Raw genomic sequence first — 17,189 nt, 5'->3', positions numbered from 1 at the left:
CTTTTCATGACCAGTTTGTACATGTTTGTTCCTGTACTGAGTGTTGTCCTTAACTTGAATTGTTTTTCCTCTCCCTGGTGTTTAAGTCCCCTGATATATTTATAGAAAGATCATATCCTCTTTCAAACTTCATTTTGCTAGGAATAGTAATGTTAGAAATAGACTGATGAATTTACTGTATTAGAAATGGACGGACATACGCACACACAGAGGCTAGAGCACTCATTTTAAAAGAAATGCAGAAAATACAGACAAGTCAATCTTTAGTTAACAGTGCATTATTTCAAACATGTCAGCAACATATGTAAATTACAACATAGAAAAGACAGATCAAGTTCAAAACTGATTTTTAGATCTAAAGACTATCCATCTATAGAAATACCAGAAAGCCTACCTGAAATTCTGTAAAACTCTAGTCTGGGAACAGTACCAAAAGCCCACAATGAATATAATTTCTAAAAAAAAGAGAGCTGGGAAGACTCAAAGTACATTTGGATAAAAAAGCCTTAAGACAGAGGCTAGTTTGGGTGGTAAATAATCTGCAGAAAAAGAAAAGAAAATCAAATTGCTATTAAAAAAAAACAACCTAGGAGGAAGAAAGACTGAACATACTATTTGTCTGTTTAGAGACAATTTCATTCTTTCATAAAAATATTTTCTAGTTTTGCTGCTCTGGTACATCAATCCTGAGTACTCTAACTTTTGACTTATAATGATATTCCTTCAGGTACAGCTTCACCGATGGAGGAATGGGAAGCGCGTCAATACCATCGTAAGTTGTACAGTTGCAAATAACCGTTCTACATATATGCTGAAGAGAAAAAGGAAAAGTCCGATTTAGTGGAGTGGATAAAAGTGGTTCAAAGAACATACAGGAACTTGGATCTTTGTAGTGCTCTAGGAGTCCTGTGATGTCAGGAGAATGGAAGACACAAGGATCATGGGCATCAAAGCTGAAGTTGTGATTCCACTGCTCTATCCGCGCATGGAGGGAACGACTGTAGCGCCTGAAGCTCACAGAAAACAAATAGTCTTCTTGGGCAGAATCTCGTAACAAAAATGTTCCCTCTGGCTTTCCTTCTAGCAGCGCCTCAGCTGCATATTTATCCATGACTCCCCAGTAGCAGGGATTGTTATTGATCTGGAGGAGGTCTGGGACTAGGCAGTGGACATAATCAATCTGCGTATGGTATTTTGGAGGCGTTTCCATCCGTAGCAGCTCATCATCTGTTTCCCATTTGGGCTTGTTTCTTTTTCTAGAACTTGTGCACAGTGTTATAACTTCGTCATCGGAGTCCATATCGCTCTCATCTTTACTGCCCCTTACCACCTTACCTGTAACCAACTCAGACCTTGAATCACCCCTAGAGGAACTGCTGTCAGTAAAGTCACAGGACTGGGAGGGAGAGTCCGCTCCTCCATTGGCAATCCCATCGTCTCGCAGCTGATCCTCCCTTTCCTCATGCTGAGATAAATCAGCAATAATCCAGTCCTCTGCTTTTGGACTTACAGGGGCTGTGTGTCTTTTGATCAAGTGCCACCGAAAAGCTAGGTCCGAGCGTGGAGGGAAAGGACACTTATCTAGCATTAACTCACTGATATGAATTTTTCTTTTTGATGGCAGTCCTGAGGTGTGCCGACTGCTACAGTTCTTTATGGGAAAGCACTGACCCACAGCATCTTGCAGCTTCTGTTTGAGAGACCGGCCTAAAAACCTGTGGCCGCACGAATGGTCTAGATCCAGCTCAATAGACGAGCAGCTATACTTCCTCTCTTGGCTCCTTAAATTAGTCCCTGATCTTCCTGCAGCACTTGCTGTTTCAGCATCAGAACAATGCTCACTCTTTTTTGACCAGGAGAGCTTCTTTCCACTCCAGACATAACCATCCTTTCTGTCTGCACTTCTGCTCCGGCTGCTTTTGGGTCTCACATCTGCGTTTTTAATATTACTGTCCTTATTTTCTGCCATTTTGACAGCTTTACTTCACAAGTTGCCAGAAAGCACACTGTGTTTCTTGTAGGGTTTTTCTACATATGGAAGCTTCCTCAAGGCACTTTCTGGAAAAAAAAACCACAGCTAAGTTAACAGTTGCACACAACACAAGACCAATGCAGGTGTATATAGGACAACAGCGACAACTGAAAAATAATATGATCAAGCTGAATTCACTAGTACACCCCATAGATACCAGTCTGATCCTGGACAAGGGTCTCTCAACCCTCCCCTGGAAAAGCATCCTCCAGAATAAACCATCTTGCATATTTTTAGAGTATCCATTCTGACCACATATAGCAGAGCAGTTTTAGGTGTTGGCAGTCCTATGGTACTAGGGTCCATTTTAAATGGCAGCCCTTCATGTGGCAGGTGATACTGCTTTAGCTGTTTATTGAGCACATTCTGCATCTCTTCCAAATAACCTTTCAAGAAGGAACAAGCCAGAACAGAAACAAGTAGGTCAGAGTACAAAGAGCTACTGTACCTAGATGATATGCCTGTTTGCTACTAATCCACAGGGTGGGATGCCAGAGATCTTTTTCTTAACTGACACTTTTGGGTCACTTTCTGGATTAAAAAAAAAAATAATTATATTATATCAGTCACAGATTCCAGCAATTTCTGAAAGCTGTTTTCCTCTGCCTTTTCAAATGGAGCTAGAAAATACTGAGCCCCTAAGGGATTGAAATATCTGGGGCTTTACATACTGAAAAGGATTAAAACAATCCAGTCCCTTACTAAAAGCAATTTTAAAAGGCCGTGAAAGATGGAACTGCTTATTACTCATTAGAGAAGAAAGTTTACATTATTAAAATCAGTGTTGCTCTGAGACCTACAGTTGCTGATTTCATTCTCTTTTGTTTCCAAAAGCGTACTGAATTCTCAAATAGATAAGAAGTTTCCTTTTGAATGTTACGCTTTGAAAAAGGAAAAAAAAATCCTCCTTTGATTACTCAGTTGAAAGCAGAGCAGAATTTTTTCAAGGTACATAGATAGCAATATGTTATGTATGCTATGTTCTCCTGAGGCATGGCAGAATGTAGAAATATTTCCCATCATGTACCATGATGCTTTTACACCAAAAGGAAGTACAGCTCCTCTGTTTCAGTGGGTTTTTTTGGCTGTGGTTTTTTTGTTGTGGTGGTTTTTTTTGAAAAAAATCCTAATTGACATGGTAAATACTAAGCAGGAAAAGAAAAGGGCATCCACTTCCTTTTTCCATTCAATCCATTCTCCTCATCAGGATTAGCCATCATGACACAACCTCTCTGTGGTCCCCCGGGGCTGCGCAGGCCGAGTTCTAGCCTCTGCTTTCAATAAAAGAATAAAACTGCCGTGCCAAAAGGCTTATGTGCAATCTGTGGGCCAAATGCATCCCAGATGTAACTTTCACCCAGGAATTTTTGACATTGTAGCCCTTATAACAACCTACAAACCTGAGAGCTGTGGGGGAAAAGACAAGGGAGGGAAAGAAGGGAGATGCAGAAATGCAGAATGAGGGTAAGATAGGTTAAATATTGCAAATATGTTGAAAAAAAAATTGGCATTAGAGCAATCTAGATGAAGAGTACCTCACCGGTACCAAGTGGAATCACAGAACAAGGTCTATATTCCAGCAATTACATATCAAAGATTAAAATAAAAATTTCCTTTTCTTCTCTCAGTATGTTGCAAACCACTTTTCAGTGAAAACATTGCAGGATGCAATGCAGATAGGAGAAAGGCAACATTTGTATAGGAGACCCAATACACCTTTATTTAGACCAAGATTCATTGATTGCTTTTGTAACATCGATATTTTTCATCTTCAGCCAAAAACAACTGGAGCACTGAATTTTCTCCACAATTAAAAAAGTGGGGAAAAAGCAGTCTCATTTACGCTGGTGATAATCCGAAGACAAAAAGTTATTCTAGATTCACCCTGTGGTAAAATACATTAACTCTCTCTATATGGGATTTTTAATTGGACAGAGAAATATCATTGAGGCTGCCAAGTCAAGTACTTAAAAGTTAGGATATGACAGTTTGTAATTGCTTTTGAAACCTTCAATTATCTTATTCTGCACATCCAGCACATATAATGAATAAGAATATGCAGAATATGGGCTTTTAATTAAAAACTGCAAAACAAACAATACCAAAAGTGCTGAAAAGACCTGTTATCTCCTAACTTCAGCCTTGCAACTGAAATATGTTTAACCTTTTATGTAATTTCTGGGTTGTTGTTGTGTTAACTGTAAAGCCACCTTCTACTTTGTACCTTTCTTCTATTGTGAATCATTAGTGGTACCTGAACCCTGAAACTTAAACTAGAGAAACAGCACGTGATACTGTAAGACATGCACCATTAGCCAGCAACACAGAGAGCTGTTTCCCTGGGGTCTGAAGGCTGCTGGAACCGAGGCGCCAAGTCTGCCACGTCAGAGCAGTAATTGCTAATCCGACATAACACTAGACCTGTGAAAAAAGCATGGAATAAATGCAGAAAAAGGGATGTCATCCTACTAAAGCCAGGTTTGAACTTGACCTTGTGAATGAAGAGCAAAGGATGATTCAGTGGTCAGCTTGTGACTCAGAAGACAAAATCTCGGTTTCCGAATGTGTTACAAACATCCGCGTGCTCACGGGCAAGCTGCCTTCTGAAACACACATCAGCCACAGCGTAAGTAGGTGCTCAAATCCACTGCTTGCCATTACAGTAAGGGGTCATGCCTTCATATCCTTCCGAGTCTGTGATTCACAGCCCCATCAATAAAATGGGGACCAAAAATAATTTAGGTGTTGGAAAGAAAAAGGCATAAAGGGCAGCAAGGCATTCAGTGCTGTATTACCACTTAAGGCTATCCTAAACCATAAACCAGCTCTTCCTTTCACTGCAAATGTCCAAGGGAAACGCTGTGTACTGCACATCCATTAATGGCTGAAGCACAACTGAAAGAGCAGGAGAGCAGGGCAAGGATAAAAGACAGGGATGACAGAGTGTACTTTTCCCTACAGGGCAAGGTTAAATGGAGGAATCCAGCATGGTGCAGCTTACACACATCAGTTCTGAGGTCCTTTTGGTAGATGTAATTAGCCTCCTGCTTACAAAAGCCGCCTTCTACACGGGGATAGCTTAAGCATCTCAGAAGCAGGCAGATTTGACAAAACCCTTATGCTTGAAACTCTTCCCCCTAAGCAAAAAGATAAAACATCGTGCAGGGATAAGCAGGGTTCACTTCAGGCCATGGGATCCAGCTTGTAGTTCAAGGTTATCCAACACTGTCACAGCTTACAGTCCCTGAGGACAAGCAGAGAGCTAGGTGGTTTTTGTTTTTGTTTTTGTTAAGTGCACAGCTCCTTCCTTCAGAGACCTGTCTCTCAGAGGGGGGGTGCAGACGGCTGCACAAGATGCTTTTTCTTTCAGGCACTGATGCCTCAACACTAAGACTTCAAGCCCAAAAGAAAAGCGATCCCTAGTAGCTATTTGGAGACAACAACAGTATTACCTCCTAGCCAGAGGTGGGCTGCAACCAACAACTGTGATAAGACAGTTACAGCCTCACATATGCCTAATTAAATCAGCAGCAAATACTCTCTAACTTCAACAGAATCAAACACGTAACTGGACAGACCTTTTTAATTTATTCAATAAATGCTGAATTGCTTAAACTAGATGTTTAGGTCCTAAGCTGCTGGATCCTTGCCCCTAGACCAGTACCTCCAAGTCCTCTTGGTCAAGCTGCTTCCCTTTTAGTATAATGAAGAAGCAGATGGTGGGGGGTCTTCAGCCCTCCTTCCCGCCTGGAGCAGGACTGCTGCCAGTGTGGGCTCAGGGGAGCCACAGCATGCTCTGGTCACGTCCTGAAAACCTCTGAGGACGGAGGTCCTACCACCTCTCTGGTGCTCCCACACTGCATGAGGAAGTACTTTGGAAGTTTTCTGTCCAAGTACACAAAAGCCAAGACATCGCTGTATTATGCCTCCAATTAAACAAGAAAAGGAGACTCGCACAAAGAACAATAAATCAATTTTAGAATTGTTATTGAAATTGATATTCTTCTAGAGCTGATAAAATCTTGACAGAAAAGAGCAAGCCACAACAAACTGGAGTCCTTTTTTCTTTCAACTTACATAGAAGTTATTTAAAATAAAATCTCACCAGTCACATGCTGTTTTCATTAATTTCACCCAATTAGATTTTGGCCACAAGACCGCATTTTAAAACTTGACCTTCCACTGAAGTTGAGCTGTTACTGACTTATTTTGGAAAAAAGCCCAACCTATTAAGGATAACATTAAGTCTCAATTCCTCCATCCTAAATTATTTTTCTTCAGTTTTGACTATAGTTATTTTGATTTATGATACCGTCCAAAAATACCTAAGCTTGACTCCAGAGACATTTCCAGCAAATTAAAGCAATAATCACATAGACACAAAAGAAAGTGACCATCTAAAGGTACCAATGGCAACCTACAATATCTCTTCCTTGGAAATATCCCTGATTCAGCCCGGGTCTGTATACCCTCAGAAGCGTAGGAGGAAGGGGGCATGCAGCCATGCCCACAGAACCCCAACACTGGAGCTATTTAACTCACAGCCCGGACGTGGAAGTGATCTGCAAGCAGGTGCCAAAGGTGAGGGCTGCTAGTGCCTATCGCTTTAACGGAACTCTGCTCCTGTGCTGAAGGAGAGACAACAGGCAGTGCTTGGCAGCCCGCAGCAGCCTCTCAAGGACTAAATCAGTAAAAGCGTTATGGTCCATGACCAACACTTTGTGCTCCACCCTGAAACGGACAGGAGAGCAGCGCGATTCCTGGCTCCCGCCCTTCCGCTCCACTCGCAGCCGCTTACACCTATTAATCGAGTCAGCAGCAGGTTGAGTTCCCGATCGGATTGACAGAATAACTGCATTTGACGCCATGCCACTTTGGACATGACAAAGCCACAGGGCCTGCAGTCCCTTGGCCAAGTGACCATGGGATTCCCCCCACTCCCTGAAAAACCTCCCCCCAGTTTTCCCATGCTGTTCAAAGAATCATCCCAGCAGGCAGCACCCCCAGGCAATGAATGTAACTGTTATGCGGAACTGAACTTAAAACAGCTTTTATATTGTCAAAAAATTTTAGGTGCAGTTTGTATGACAGTTTCTGCAAATTAAAATAATAAAGAAAAATAAATACAGTTGACATGCATTTGTCTCCATCCCAGGCAGCAGCTTGCAACAAGGCTGCAGTAAGAATAGCTTGGTCTTCCCACTCAGCTGATAAGCGGTTCGGCTCGAACCATTTTGCTAGAACACGTTATCCTCACCAGAAATCACGATTTACTGAAACATGTCAGGATACACCCATGGAAAACATGTCTCCACACAGCTTCCAGGAGGTTTAATAATGAAATCTGGGCTTTTATTTATTTTTTTTTTAAAGAAGTGTACTGCTTTGGAATCCTGTCACTTACTCATTCATGAAAGTACCAACAATGTGACTGTTAAGAGAACCCCACCACATTCCCCATATAAATACATCGCTCTGCTCACCCCAGCCACCGATCCCTGCTGCAGAGCAAAACCAAACATAAAAGCGTTTTGCCTGGAAGCAATTTTTCTTAGAAGCAGGAATAAACTGGGCCAGATCATTAAAGCTGCATAAAGGCAAAACAGATAAATAGGGTTTGGTTTTTTGGTTTGGTTTTTTTTTTTCCTCCTTATTTCAGGTACGTCGAGCTCTAACATTTTTTGTCCTTCAAAAAACAAACCACGGTGTTTTCTTCCTATTTTTCAGCACACGAAAGCTTAATGATTTTTGCAGCGCCGTTTCTACCTGCCTGACTAACAACCGCTGTCAACTCTATCTAGCACACGCATCGGGCTGGCTGTAATTACCGAATAATTCCGTAATTACCAGAACGATCTCCAAGGGGCCGGGCCCCGCAGCCGGCGCCGGGCAGCACCGTGCCGTAGCGGGGGCCGAAGGGCACTGCCCCCCGCGGGGGCTTCCCTCGCCGTTCCTCTGCCTCCCGAGGGACTGCCATCGAACAGGCACGCGCAGGTATATAGGGTGCACGTATAGGCACGTTATACGCGAGGCCAGACATACAGCGGGCGCGCACCCACGCGTAGGTTTCCACTGAAGCGGCGGGGCAGGGGGACCCAGCCCGCCCCCGGGCAGGGGCGCAGACCCCGCCTGACACCGCCTCAGCCGCCGCCCGCCGGCCCGGCTCCTCCCGACCCCAACTTACTATCGTCCGGAGGGAGCGGCCGGCGGCGCTGCCCTCCCCGGGGAAGCCGCTCCCTCAGCCGGGCAGGGCGGCCTGACCCGCGGCAGACGAGGCGCGGGGGTGACGGCGGGAGGAGGAGGAAGGTCGCCGGCACCTCCGGGGCCACCGGTGCGCGGGCTCCCGCAGGCGCCAGCCGGGGTGAGGCGGCGGCAGCCCCAGCTCCCCTCACCCGCCGGAGCGCAACGACTGCGAGGCGGCCCCGGCCGCCCCTGCCGCCGCCATCCTCGCTCTGCCGGCCGGCCGGGGCCGGCCCCAGCCCCGCCTGCGCGCAGCCCCGCCCCGGGCTCTGACGGGGCAGGCCCGGCCCTGGGGGCGGGCTGGGCGCCGGGGCCGGGCGCGGGAAGGCTCGAAGCGGGCGGCGGGAGCGGCGTGGTGAGCGGGCGGGAAGGCAGCGCGGCCCCGGCCTGCCCTGGCCTGGCCTGGCCCCGGCGGGCAGCAGGGGGGCCGCGGCCTCTGACGGGGAGGGGGGTCCCTTCCAGGGCCCGGCGGGGGCCTGCGCTGCGCCGCGTTGCCTGGCCTTGCTCGGCTCGGCTTGGCTCGGCTCGGCCTGCCTGCCTGAGGGACAGACCCCCGCCTCCCCGCTAACCCCCTGTTTTCCCCCTTTTGCTTCCGCCGTTCGCTTCCACGGGCAGGCCCTCCGACGTGAGGAGGTGCCGGCTCTGTGTCCAGCCCCGGCCCGGCTATAATCCGCTTAGGCTGAGCCAGGGGAGGCCAGTGGCTGAGCTCCGTGTGCCCAGCCCAGCCAGTGGTGTGGGTGAGGGTCCCAGCAGCTCTGACCTCGCCCTGCCTCTGAGGCTCTTTCCGAAGCTTCTCTTATATCTCCTCTCTTGTCCACCATAAACAGGTGAAAGCGAAGATGCCGTCCACACAAAAGCCTATGCGGTACGGCCACACCGAGGGCCACACGGACGTCTGCTTCGATGACACTGGGAGGTAAGTGCCTCGTTCCTGGGGACCAGGGTAAGGCCCAGCCTGGTGGGGCGATGGTGTTCCCGTCTCTTGCTTTCCCGGGACTTTCCGTACCAGCCACTGCGGCAGGAGGTACTGGGGTGGATTCATGGGCTAGCTTGGTCTGGGAGATCCACTGGGTTTTGCCTGTGTTGAAAACTGGCTGTATGACATGTTTTGGAGTGATTGATATGTAACTTAAACGTAAGCATATATACATATAAGTGCATATATATATAGTATGTATGTGTATATATAAAAAATTCATGTGCACTTTTTATAAGAGTGACTTCGTATAATCTAGCAGTAATCAGTGCAGTCAGTGTGGGAGCACGTATGTTAACATACACACTACGAAATTAAAAATATAGTTGAAGAAATCCAGTATTTGGCTTGTTATATTTTCTTCTTATTCTTGCACTTCAATGTTTAAATATAAAATACATATTTGCCGTTACCTTTTCATTGATAAACCAGAAAACAAGCCCCTCAAAATGAGCTCAAGGGGTAAGTCTTACATATTGAGTATGGTTTAAGTCTGTCTTCTCCTATTCCTTTCTTTAGTTCGTTAGCCTTGGTACAAAGACTACTTTCTAAGAGTTAGTCTAATAACAAGCCCTCGAAACCACAAAAAGCTTTGTTTACTGTTACAATGTAAATGTTTGAAAAAGGATGCAGACACCTCTGCCAAGTATCATTGGTCCACTACCGCTGGACTCTCCAGCATCAATACAGTCAATAACAACACAATGTTGTGTTGCTGTCAAAGTACAGGCCTTATAGAACTAAGAGCAGCAACATCACAGCTTCACTACTGGCTTGGTAACATTTTGTTGTATAATTAGAATTTTTTGGGTCTGCAAAGAACTTTAGAAAAAGAAATACAAGGCTTGATGATGTCATTAATTAAACTTCTGTGACTTCAGGTTATTGTTTATTGCATTAAAATTGTGAACGTTAACTCCAGCAAACTTGAATTCTGTATTAACTGTTTTTAAGGGTTCTGTGCGCCCAGTCCTACATGTTAAGCCTTTTAAACTTCAGTCAAGTATGTATTAACACTCTTAGTTTTGCCCTCAACCTTGTAATCAGCTGGAAGGTAAGTTTTCAAAGTCTTAAGAAGCAATTAAATGCCCCGTTCTTAGAGAAATTGGTGCTGATTAAGTCCTTTGAAAAATTCACTGTAGGTCCTGGATCAAATGGATTGACCGGTAATATCTAAGGGTCAGTTCAGATGAGTGCCAGGCCTGGGTACTTATCAGAGACTCAAGGTACTGTGTTACTCTACCAGACATTACTTTTTTTCCCCATGTTTTGTAGGTTACTCACCTACATCAGTTATGTTTATTTGCTGCATTGCATAGCATGTATTGTGTTTCAATTTAAAAAAAAACCCAGCACTTAACACTTGAGTAACATGTTCGTTTTGGGATGGAAAGGCACAGTGCCTGTCATTTCCATTCCTGAATGCTAACAAATCCTGTGTTTTTCTACAGCTGCATTGTAACTTGTGGCAGCGATGGAGATGTTAGGATTTGGGAAAACCTGGATGATGATGATCCAAAGTCCATTACTGTGGGAGAAAAGGCCTATTCATGCGCTCTAAAGGTATTGTCATTAACAGAACTCCTCAAAGTTGTGTCGTGCTGGTGGTGATATACAACGTGACTGTACAGATGCTGGATTTTCAAGCTTAGGAATGCTGCTTATGTGGGCAATGTTAAACATATAGTGGGATAATATGCAGAAAAAGGCAAGAATAATACTGTATGTAGCACACTTCAGTCTGTATGTGGAATATGTCGATATTTGTCTTCAGATTAATGTATGGAAAAAGTAAGTTGAATGCTGTTTAATGAACAGCAGGTATTTAAATTTGAGCATATGAACATACTCTACCTTTGTGTCTAAGTGAAAACGTTGAAGTAGTATTGAAAACATAATTTTCTGAAATACATGGAAATTTAAATAATTAAAAGTGTCTACAGATTTTTTAATATTATAACTAAATTAAATATTTTATATAAATCAAGAATACTTCTCACAATTCATTTTATCCCGTACAGGATTGTAGGGGAATTAATCCTTGCACTATGCTTCTGTAATATTCCTCCCCCCCACTTCCTTCAAATTCAGTTATACTCATTTCTGACTTTGATCTCCTTTCTGAGGAACAAATCCAGCAGATTAAGCTAATTATACAGTGAACTTTTTAGGCTGTTTCAGTGTTTTCTCACAACGTGAGTTGCAGAATGTTTCCAAGAGTAAGATGTGATGATCATCAAGAATTAGGAAAAAGAGCCATGAGGCTGTTTTATGTGCGCCTGTTTTAAGAAAATCCTAATCTATGTTAATCAAAAATTGCTCTCAAAGTCTGTGTCTGGTGATGCTTTGGTAATACGTTTTTGTAGTTGATCGATATTTTGCTCTCAAAGTCTTCATTTAGCCCAAAGATGCCGCTGACCCACTGTCCTAAAAGTCAGAAGAGAACAGGATTCTTGCTTACATAAGTTGTAAGAGTTTGTGAGAATGCTGATTAGAGGCAGTTTTGTAGTCTGACTGACTGGTGTTTGAAGCATAACCTGCTCTGTTTGTTTTCATGCTCGAGCAGTTCCTTTTACTATATCTTGCAGAAGTCATTATTTGTAATAACAGGGCAGATAAGTTACCTATATGAATTTGTATAACAAAATAATTTTTTTTTACTGTGCATGTTCATGCATTTAGCTTGAGGATTCTCACAGTATTTCCTTTATGTACCATTATTGTTATCTTACATTAGTAATAGATGGTCTAAAATGTTGTCTTTGTGGTAATTGTAGAAAAAAAGAATTCCAGAAGTCTACATCAGTTCTTCAGATGTAGTTAACTTTGCAGTGATAAAGGAACATTTTAAAACTGTTTTTCAACTACTTGCGATTTTGGAGAGCAGTATGGGAGAGGAAATAAATGAGAATTAACATACATGTATTGGATTTTAAAAATAATAATATTTTGAAGCCTTATTCAGGACTGCTGCCTTAAGTGAAACCTCTTTCTTATATTCCTCTTAATATACTTCATATATCTGTTCCTCAATACCTGTATGATCTATTTTCATCATTGATTCTTAGGGTATTCTGCTGTTGATTTTCATTGTATTACTTATCCTTTCACAAACCAAGCAAGGTGACTTGAATGAGTTCTCTTAGCAAATCAGTGGCAGAGCCAGAAATTGCTAAAACTATTAATGAATAGACAAGGGAAATCCTCGTTTTAGTTTTTGACACCAGTAGGAAAAATCCTGTGCTCTTAAGTTGATTGTAAAGTGCTTTTAGTTTTGAGAGATTTTTTTTTTTTTTTTTTAAACAGTGAGATTAAGAACACTGTGTGAGACTTCAGGAAATCTTATTTCAAAAATTATTCTTCTTTACTGAAAACTCATGAGAAACTGATCTGAAATGTCAGTGTAATCTAGGTAATAAATCTCACCTTTTATTCAGTTAGGTTATTTAGCTAGCTGCTGCTTTGTTTATCCTCAGGATTTTTACTGTAACTTTAGGCAACTTAAAAAGCAACACCTGCATACCCTGCAACCCAAACAGTAAAACCCTCAAGGAAAAAAGGCATATTTTTTAATATATTTAAAAAACTTACTGCTACGTACAACTGAGGAATAGTATTGCCACTTGAAGTGATATTACTTTTCCAAGTATGGGATATTTATTTACACTTCTTTTAATCTGGATTCAATTTTAGTAGACATCTGCCTTCTGTTTTCTGAAAAGAACTAAGCTATAGTTCATGAACTTCTCCCTGGTGGCATTTAACTGAGATCAGTCCAAGGGTGCCCTCTCCTGATACTGCAGCGTATTGATCGAAATAGGATGCAAGATTCTTTCTGTTGCAAGAGCTTTCTTGCCTATGTAAGAGGAGTGAATTTTTTTATCCACCAGAAGATCAGACAGTTCTCTTTCAAATTTGTTAGTGACTTAGAGCATTCATTATTTTAGGAAAGATACAAATAGGGAACGTCTTGATGCAGTAAAATTGCCATAGAGTTAGCATAATGAGTTTTAAATCTGCTGAAGCAACTGGAGTTGTATTAAATCTAGCAGTGTGTTTCTGCAAGATTGCAAGTAAGAGCACAATTTTTCTAGTTTTTAATAATTTGGTTAAAGTGATAAAGTTTTAAAGTTGCTGTGCTTGTCTGTATTTTGGAGGAAGAAATAAAAGTTAAAGAGCATTTTCCCTACTAGTCTGGCTGTCAGACCTCCTTTGGAGCTGCTAAAGTTAATCTGCCCAAATATTTGGAACATTAGAGCAATTTTTTTGGCTCCATGGGCATAAATGTATTAAAACTAACAAATTTTATGATGGATTTTCTTTTTAGAATGGAAAACTGATCACAGCAGTATCGAACAATACTGTTCAGATACACACATTTCCTGAAGGAGCTCCAGATGGTATCCTTACTCGTTTCACCATGAACGCAAACCACGTCATCTTTAATAGTGATGGTACAAAAATTGCTGCTGGATCCAGGTAATCTGTGCGTGACAAGGGAAACCATTGCTGTTGTTCAAAATCATGCTGACTTTTACCAATGGGGTCATTAATCCACATACCTCTGAGGGTTTTCAAGTATTGCAGAATGCCTTCTGGGTTGGAGGGGAAGAAAGCAATGAAAAGGACTTTAGGAAACAATGCTCTGAGAGGTGTTTGATCCACCAAATAATTTTAAATGGAAATCAGGTGTTGTGAAATAATCCCATTTCTTTAGGAGCCGTGAATCTTTTCAGCTTTTAGTCCTGTAATGCATAAACATAAATGTTCACCCATATGGATCTCATTGCATCAAGGATTTTGTTACTGTGTGCTAAAGATAACGTTCTGACTGTTCAGGATCATGGTGCTGCAGAGTATACACACATGCAAAAGTTAGATGGGTTCTAATATGTGTGAGCTTTGACTCATTCTCTGGCACAAGTATCATCACCGTTCTGCCAAATGATAACAGATGACAGTTGCAAGACTCGCCTGAGGGAAATTAACTAAAATACGCATTTAATTTCTTAGGGCAGCATGTTTGTTTTTACATAATATGTGCTAGTCCTTTAACAAAGATGGCAAAAGAGCAAGTGGGCAATATTTTTTTAATCTCAGGGTTTTTTAAGGCTCAGGTGATTCTTGACTGGATTTGGTGAACTCTTTGGGCAGCTGTAGCTAACTCGGGCTGTGTGCTTGCCTCTACTGGAATTTGTCCTCCACAGTAGAGATGGCAGAGCATTGCATCTGGTTCCTGATTCTTCTAAGTGTGGATTGAACTAGAAAGTTTATGGATGGATGAAAATGCTGGACTGTGAACTCTGGCAGCTGTGGAGCAGACATACCAGCCACACCAAAACTGGGAGGCTGGAAGCTGGGGCAGTAACCACTGTAATCTCTAAATCTGACAGGAATCATGAGTTTGGGCCCTTTGCCAGGACTTGTTTCTGAGAGAACAGCTCTGCCCCAGGACCTGACTTTGATTGGAGAGATTAGGCAGACAGCAAACTTTACTGTTTCTAAACCTTTTACAAAAACCCAGTACTTCTACAGCCTGGCCAGGGCTGTCCTATTAGAAAAAAGGGCTCAGAAGGCTGTGACGCCACCCCTCGATGAGGTCTTCTGTAACATTGGAGGAGAAAGTGGCAGCCATGATATGAAGGAATGCAGCTAAAAAGAATTGCTTTCAGTTGTCTCAGGTCTATCCATTTTTTGCATGAAGTCTGTAAACTTCAGTTTTATATGAGAGCTTAACAATTCAACTGGCTGCCAAAGTTCACATCAACTATTTGAAAAATAGTTGTGTGGCTTCTTAAATAAGCAAAAAAGATCGTATCACCTGGTTTCTCTTTTCTTTAAAGTTGTATTGCATTGTTTAAGAGTCCTAACGTAATTGTAGTTGTCTCACAATATAGCTTATAGACTGCCTTTTATAACTGTTGGGTTAGCATTAGATGACAAAACTGAGGCTGTGTTTCTGACCAGTTAAAGTAATGGTTAACCCTACAGAATTAGGTCCTAAAATTAAATTTCTCTCTGAGGGACTTGCAATGAAATATGGGAGGGAGTGGTAGTGAAAGATTGTCTGGGGAGCTGTTTGGCTTAGAAGTTTAGCATTGATATTTTGAGTTAAACTGCAGTAATGTCTGTAATTTTGGAGGAGGGAATAAAGTTGTAAGAAATCTGTTAATGTATCTGATACACTAAATGCTCTTAAAAATCCTGTTAAAAATATCACAGAATAAACTACTTGCTCTATCTTTTTTTAAACCACAAGACCATATAATTATAGTAATGAATATCGGTCCCATTCAACAGATAGTTCTTAAGTCAGCTCTCTGGTATCTAAGCAGAGGTTTTCATTACGTCATATAGAATACTATATTAAACAGGTATATGGTCTATGTGTGCGTAATATAATCTCCAAAGAGCAGCCATGTTTTATGAACTTTGACATGAACAAAAATTAGGTCCTGATAAAAAAATAGTGTGGCCTTGCTCCTGTTGTAGTAGGCCTCAAGACTCTCATTTTCCCTTAGATCATACAGTGTTGAGAGCCAAACTTCTGCAAAAGATAGTTAGTGCCCAATTTTTATTGCCATAAACACATAGTTTGTCATTGTTAATTAATAGCAATGTGAATACTTTTGTGTCTGTGCCATTGTGATCTGCAGTGATTTTATGGTCAAAGTTGTGGAGGTGACCGATAGCAGCAAGCAGAAAACTTTCCGAGGACACGATGCTCCCGTTTTAAGCCTGTCTTTTGACCCCAGGGATGTTTATCTGGTAAAAACACTTTCTCAATTACTTTCTGCTTTGAATCTCCTTTTTCTTGGGGAAGAAAATGAATACATACTTTTTACAAGAAAAAAACAACAACAAAACAACAAAAAACCTAGTGACTGGGCACTTGGGTCTACTTTGTTTCAGCTGGTCTTACTGATGATGGAGTGTGTCACAACTTGCTGCTACCCAGGAGAACACAGTCTTCACTTTAGTACTCAATTACTGTCTACGTTCTTCTGGAATCTAATACTGATCTGATTTTAGAGGTGTAAAGATAGCTTACTAAAATAATAATTTTGAGCCTCTCTTGCAAATAAGCAGCTCAGTTGAAGTATGAGGATTTGTAATTACAGTAGCTTGGAGTCAAGTAAGGTTATCAAGATGACAGTGTTATTAAGTTTATAGTTTAAAATGGTTTATACAAGGGAGGCTTTGTTTTTAAAATTAGTTATATGTGTCTAGCATTGTTATTGGGATTTTTTAAATTTTGTAGCATTAATTTCTCTGTCTTTAATTACTGACTTGTTTACAAAAATCTCTTACATAGGCATCAGCGAGCTGTGATGGTTCTGTCAGAGTATGGAAGATCGCAGATCAGGTAAAAGGCCTGCTTTCTAAGTTAAGTGTTTTATAAGAAATCCAGGATTTCACACACAGCAAGAAGAGCTGGACTGAAATAACCCTGCTGGAACAGGGTTTTCTTTTTGGGGAAGAAATCTAACTACCCTTTGCAGAATACTTTTATCTACTTCTGGGAGAAATTCCAAAGCGTGATTATGAAATGTTGCCTGGGTAGCTATGTTCTGTGCAATCCCTGATTTCTTCTGTTCATCTTTCTTCACTGGCCAACATTGTGTATTTTGTCCTCAGCCCATTCAGAAACAACATTTCTGTGTAAAGATAGCAAATGACATCAGATTCCTTATTTCACAATTTCAGCTCACTGCTTTCAGGGTTAAGGAAGGATTTTTATTCTGTTAAGCAACTATCTAGGTGCATTTTGGTTTTATTTGTTTTTACTGATCTTCCTGCGGAAAAATCCACAATCCTGAAAATTATTTGTTGAGTGGTGAAGGTGGAATAACACTCTGAGGTACTACGCAGTATTTTCTTTTGTAAGAGATCTGGGTGGTTAGTCTTGTTAGGAACACCATTACTTTGACCTGAGATGAG

The 17,189-nt window shown here is 41.9% G+C and overlaps 2 protein-coding genes across 3 annotated transcripts in view; one reads left to right on the top strand and one right to left on the bottom strand.

Moving 5' to 3' along the window:
* Positions 1–213: 213 nt before the first annotated feature.
* Positions 214–8,483, bottom strand: SOCS4 (suppressor of cytokine signaling 4). 2 transcript variants are annotated; one of them, XM_056346525.1, is made up of 2 exons: positions 8,207–8,483; positions 214–2,058 (listed from the first exon to the last, which is right to left on the bottom strand). In XM_056346525.1, the coding sequence occupies exon 2, from the start codon at positions 1,967–1,969 to the stop codon at positions 659–661; it is 1,311 nt and encodes a 436-aa protein (XP_056202500.1). In that variant the 5' UTR covers positions 1,970–2,058; positions 8,207–8,483; the 3' UTR covers positions 214–658. The 2 variants fall into 2 exon arrangements, with proteins under 2 accessions (XP_056202500.1, XP_056202501.1); XM_056346526.1 differs by having other exon boundaries at positions 8,217–8,483.
* A 59-nt stretch (positions 8,484–8,542) lies between these two features.
* Positions 8,543–17,189, top strand: part of WDHD1 (WD repeat and HMG-box DNA binding protein 1) — a 29,934-nt gene continuing 21,287 nt past the window's right edge. Inside the window, exons 1-6 of the mRNA XM_056346524.1 lie at positions 8,543–8,627; positions 9,100–9,188; positions 10,700–10,811; positions 13,576–13,727; positions 15,905–16,016; positions 16,564–16,614. Of these exons, the coding sequence (XP_056202499.1) occupies positions 9,112–9,188; positions 10,700–10,811; positions 13,576–13,727; positions 15,905–16,016; positions 16,564–16,614 (504 nt within the window). The 5' untranslated portion in view covers positions 8,543–8,627; positions 9,100–9,111. The remainder of the gene's footprint in view (positions 8,628–9,099; positions 9,189–10,699; positions 10,812–13,575; positions 13,728–15,904; positions 16,017–16,563; positions 16,615–17,189) is intronic.

Source organism: Falco biarmicus, chromosome 7, assembly GCF_023638135.1.
Source record: "Falco biarmicus isolate bFalBia1 chromosome 7, bFalBia1.pri, whole genome shotgun sequence".
NCBI classification, from domain to species: Eukaryota; Metazoa; Chordata; class Aves; order Falconiformes; family Falconidae; genus Falco; species Falco biarmicus.
Note: the sequence above shows the minus strand (reverse complement) of the source record. Positions and strands in the feature narration are given on the sequence as shown.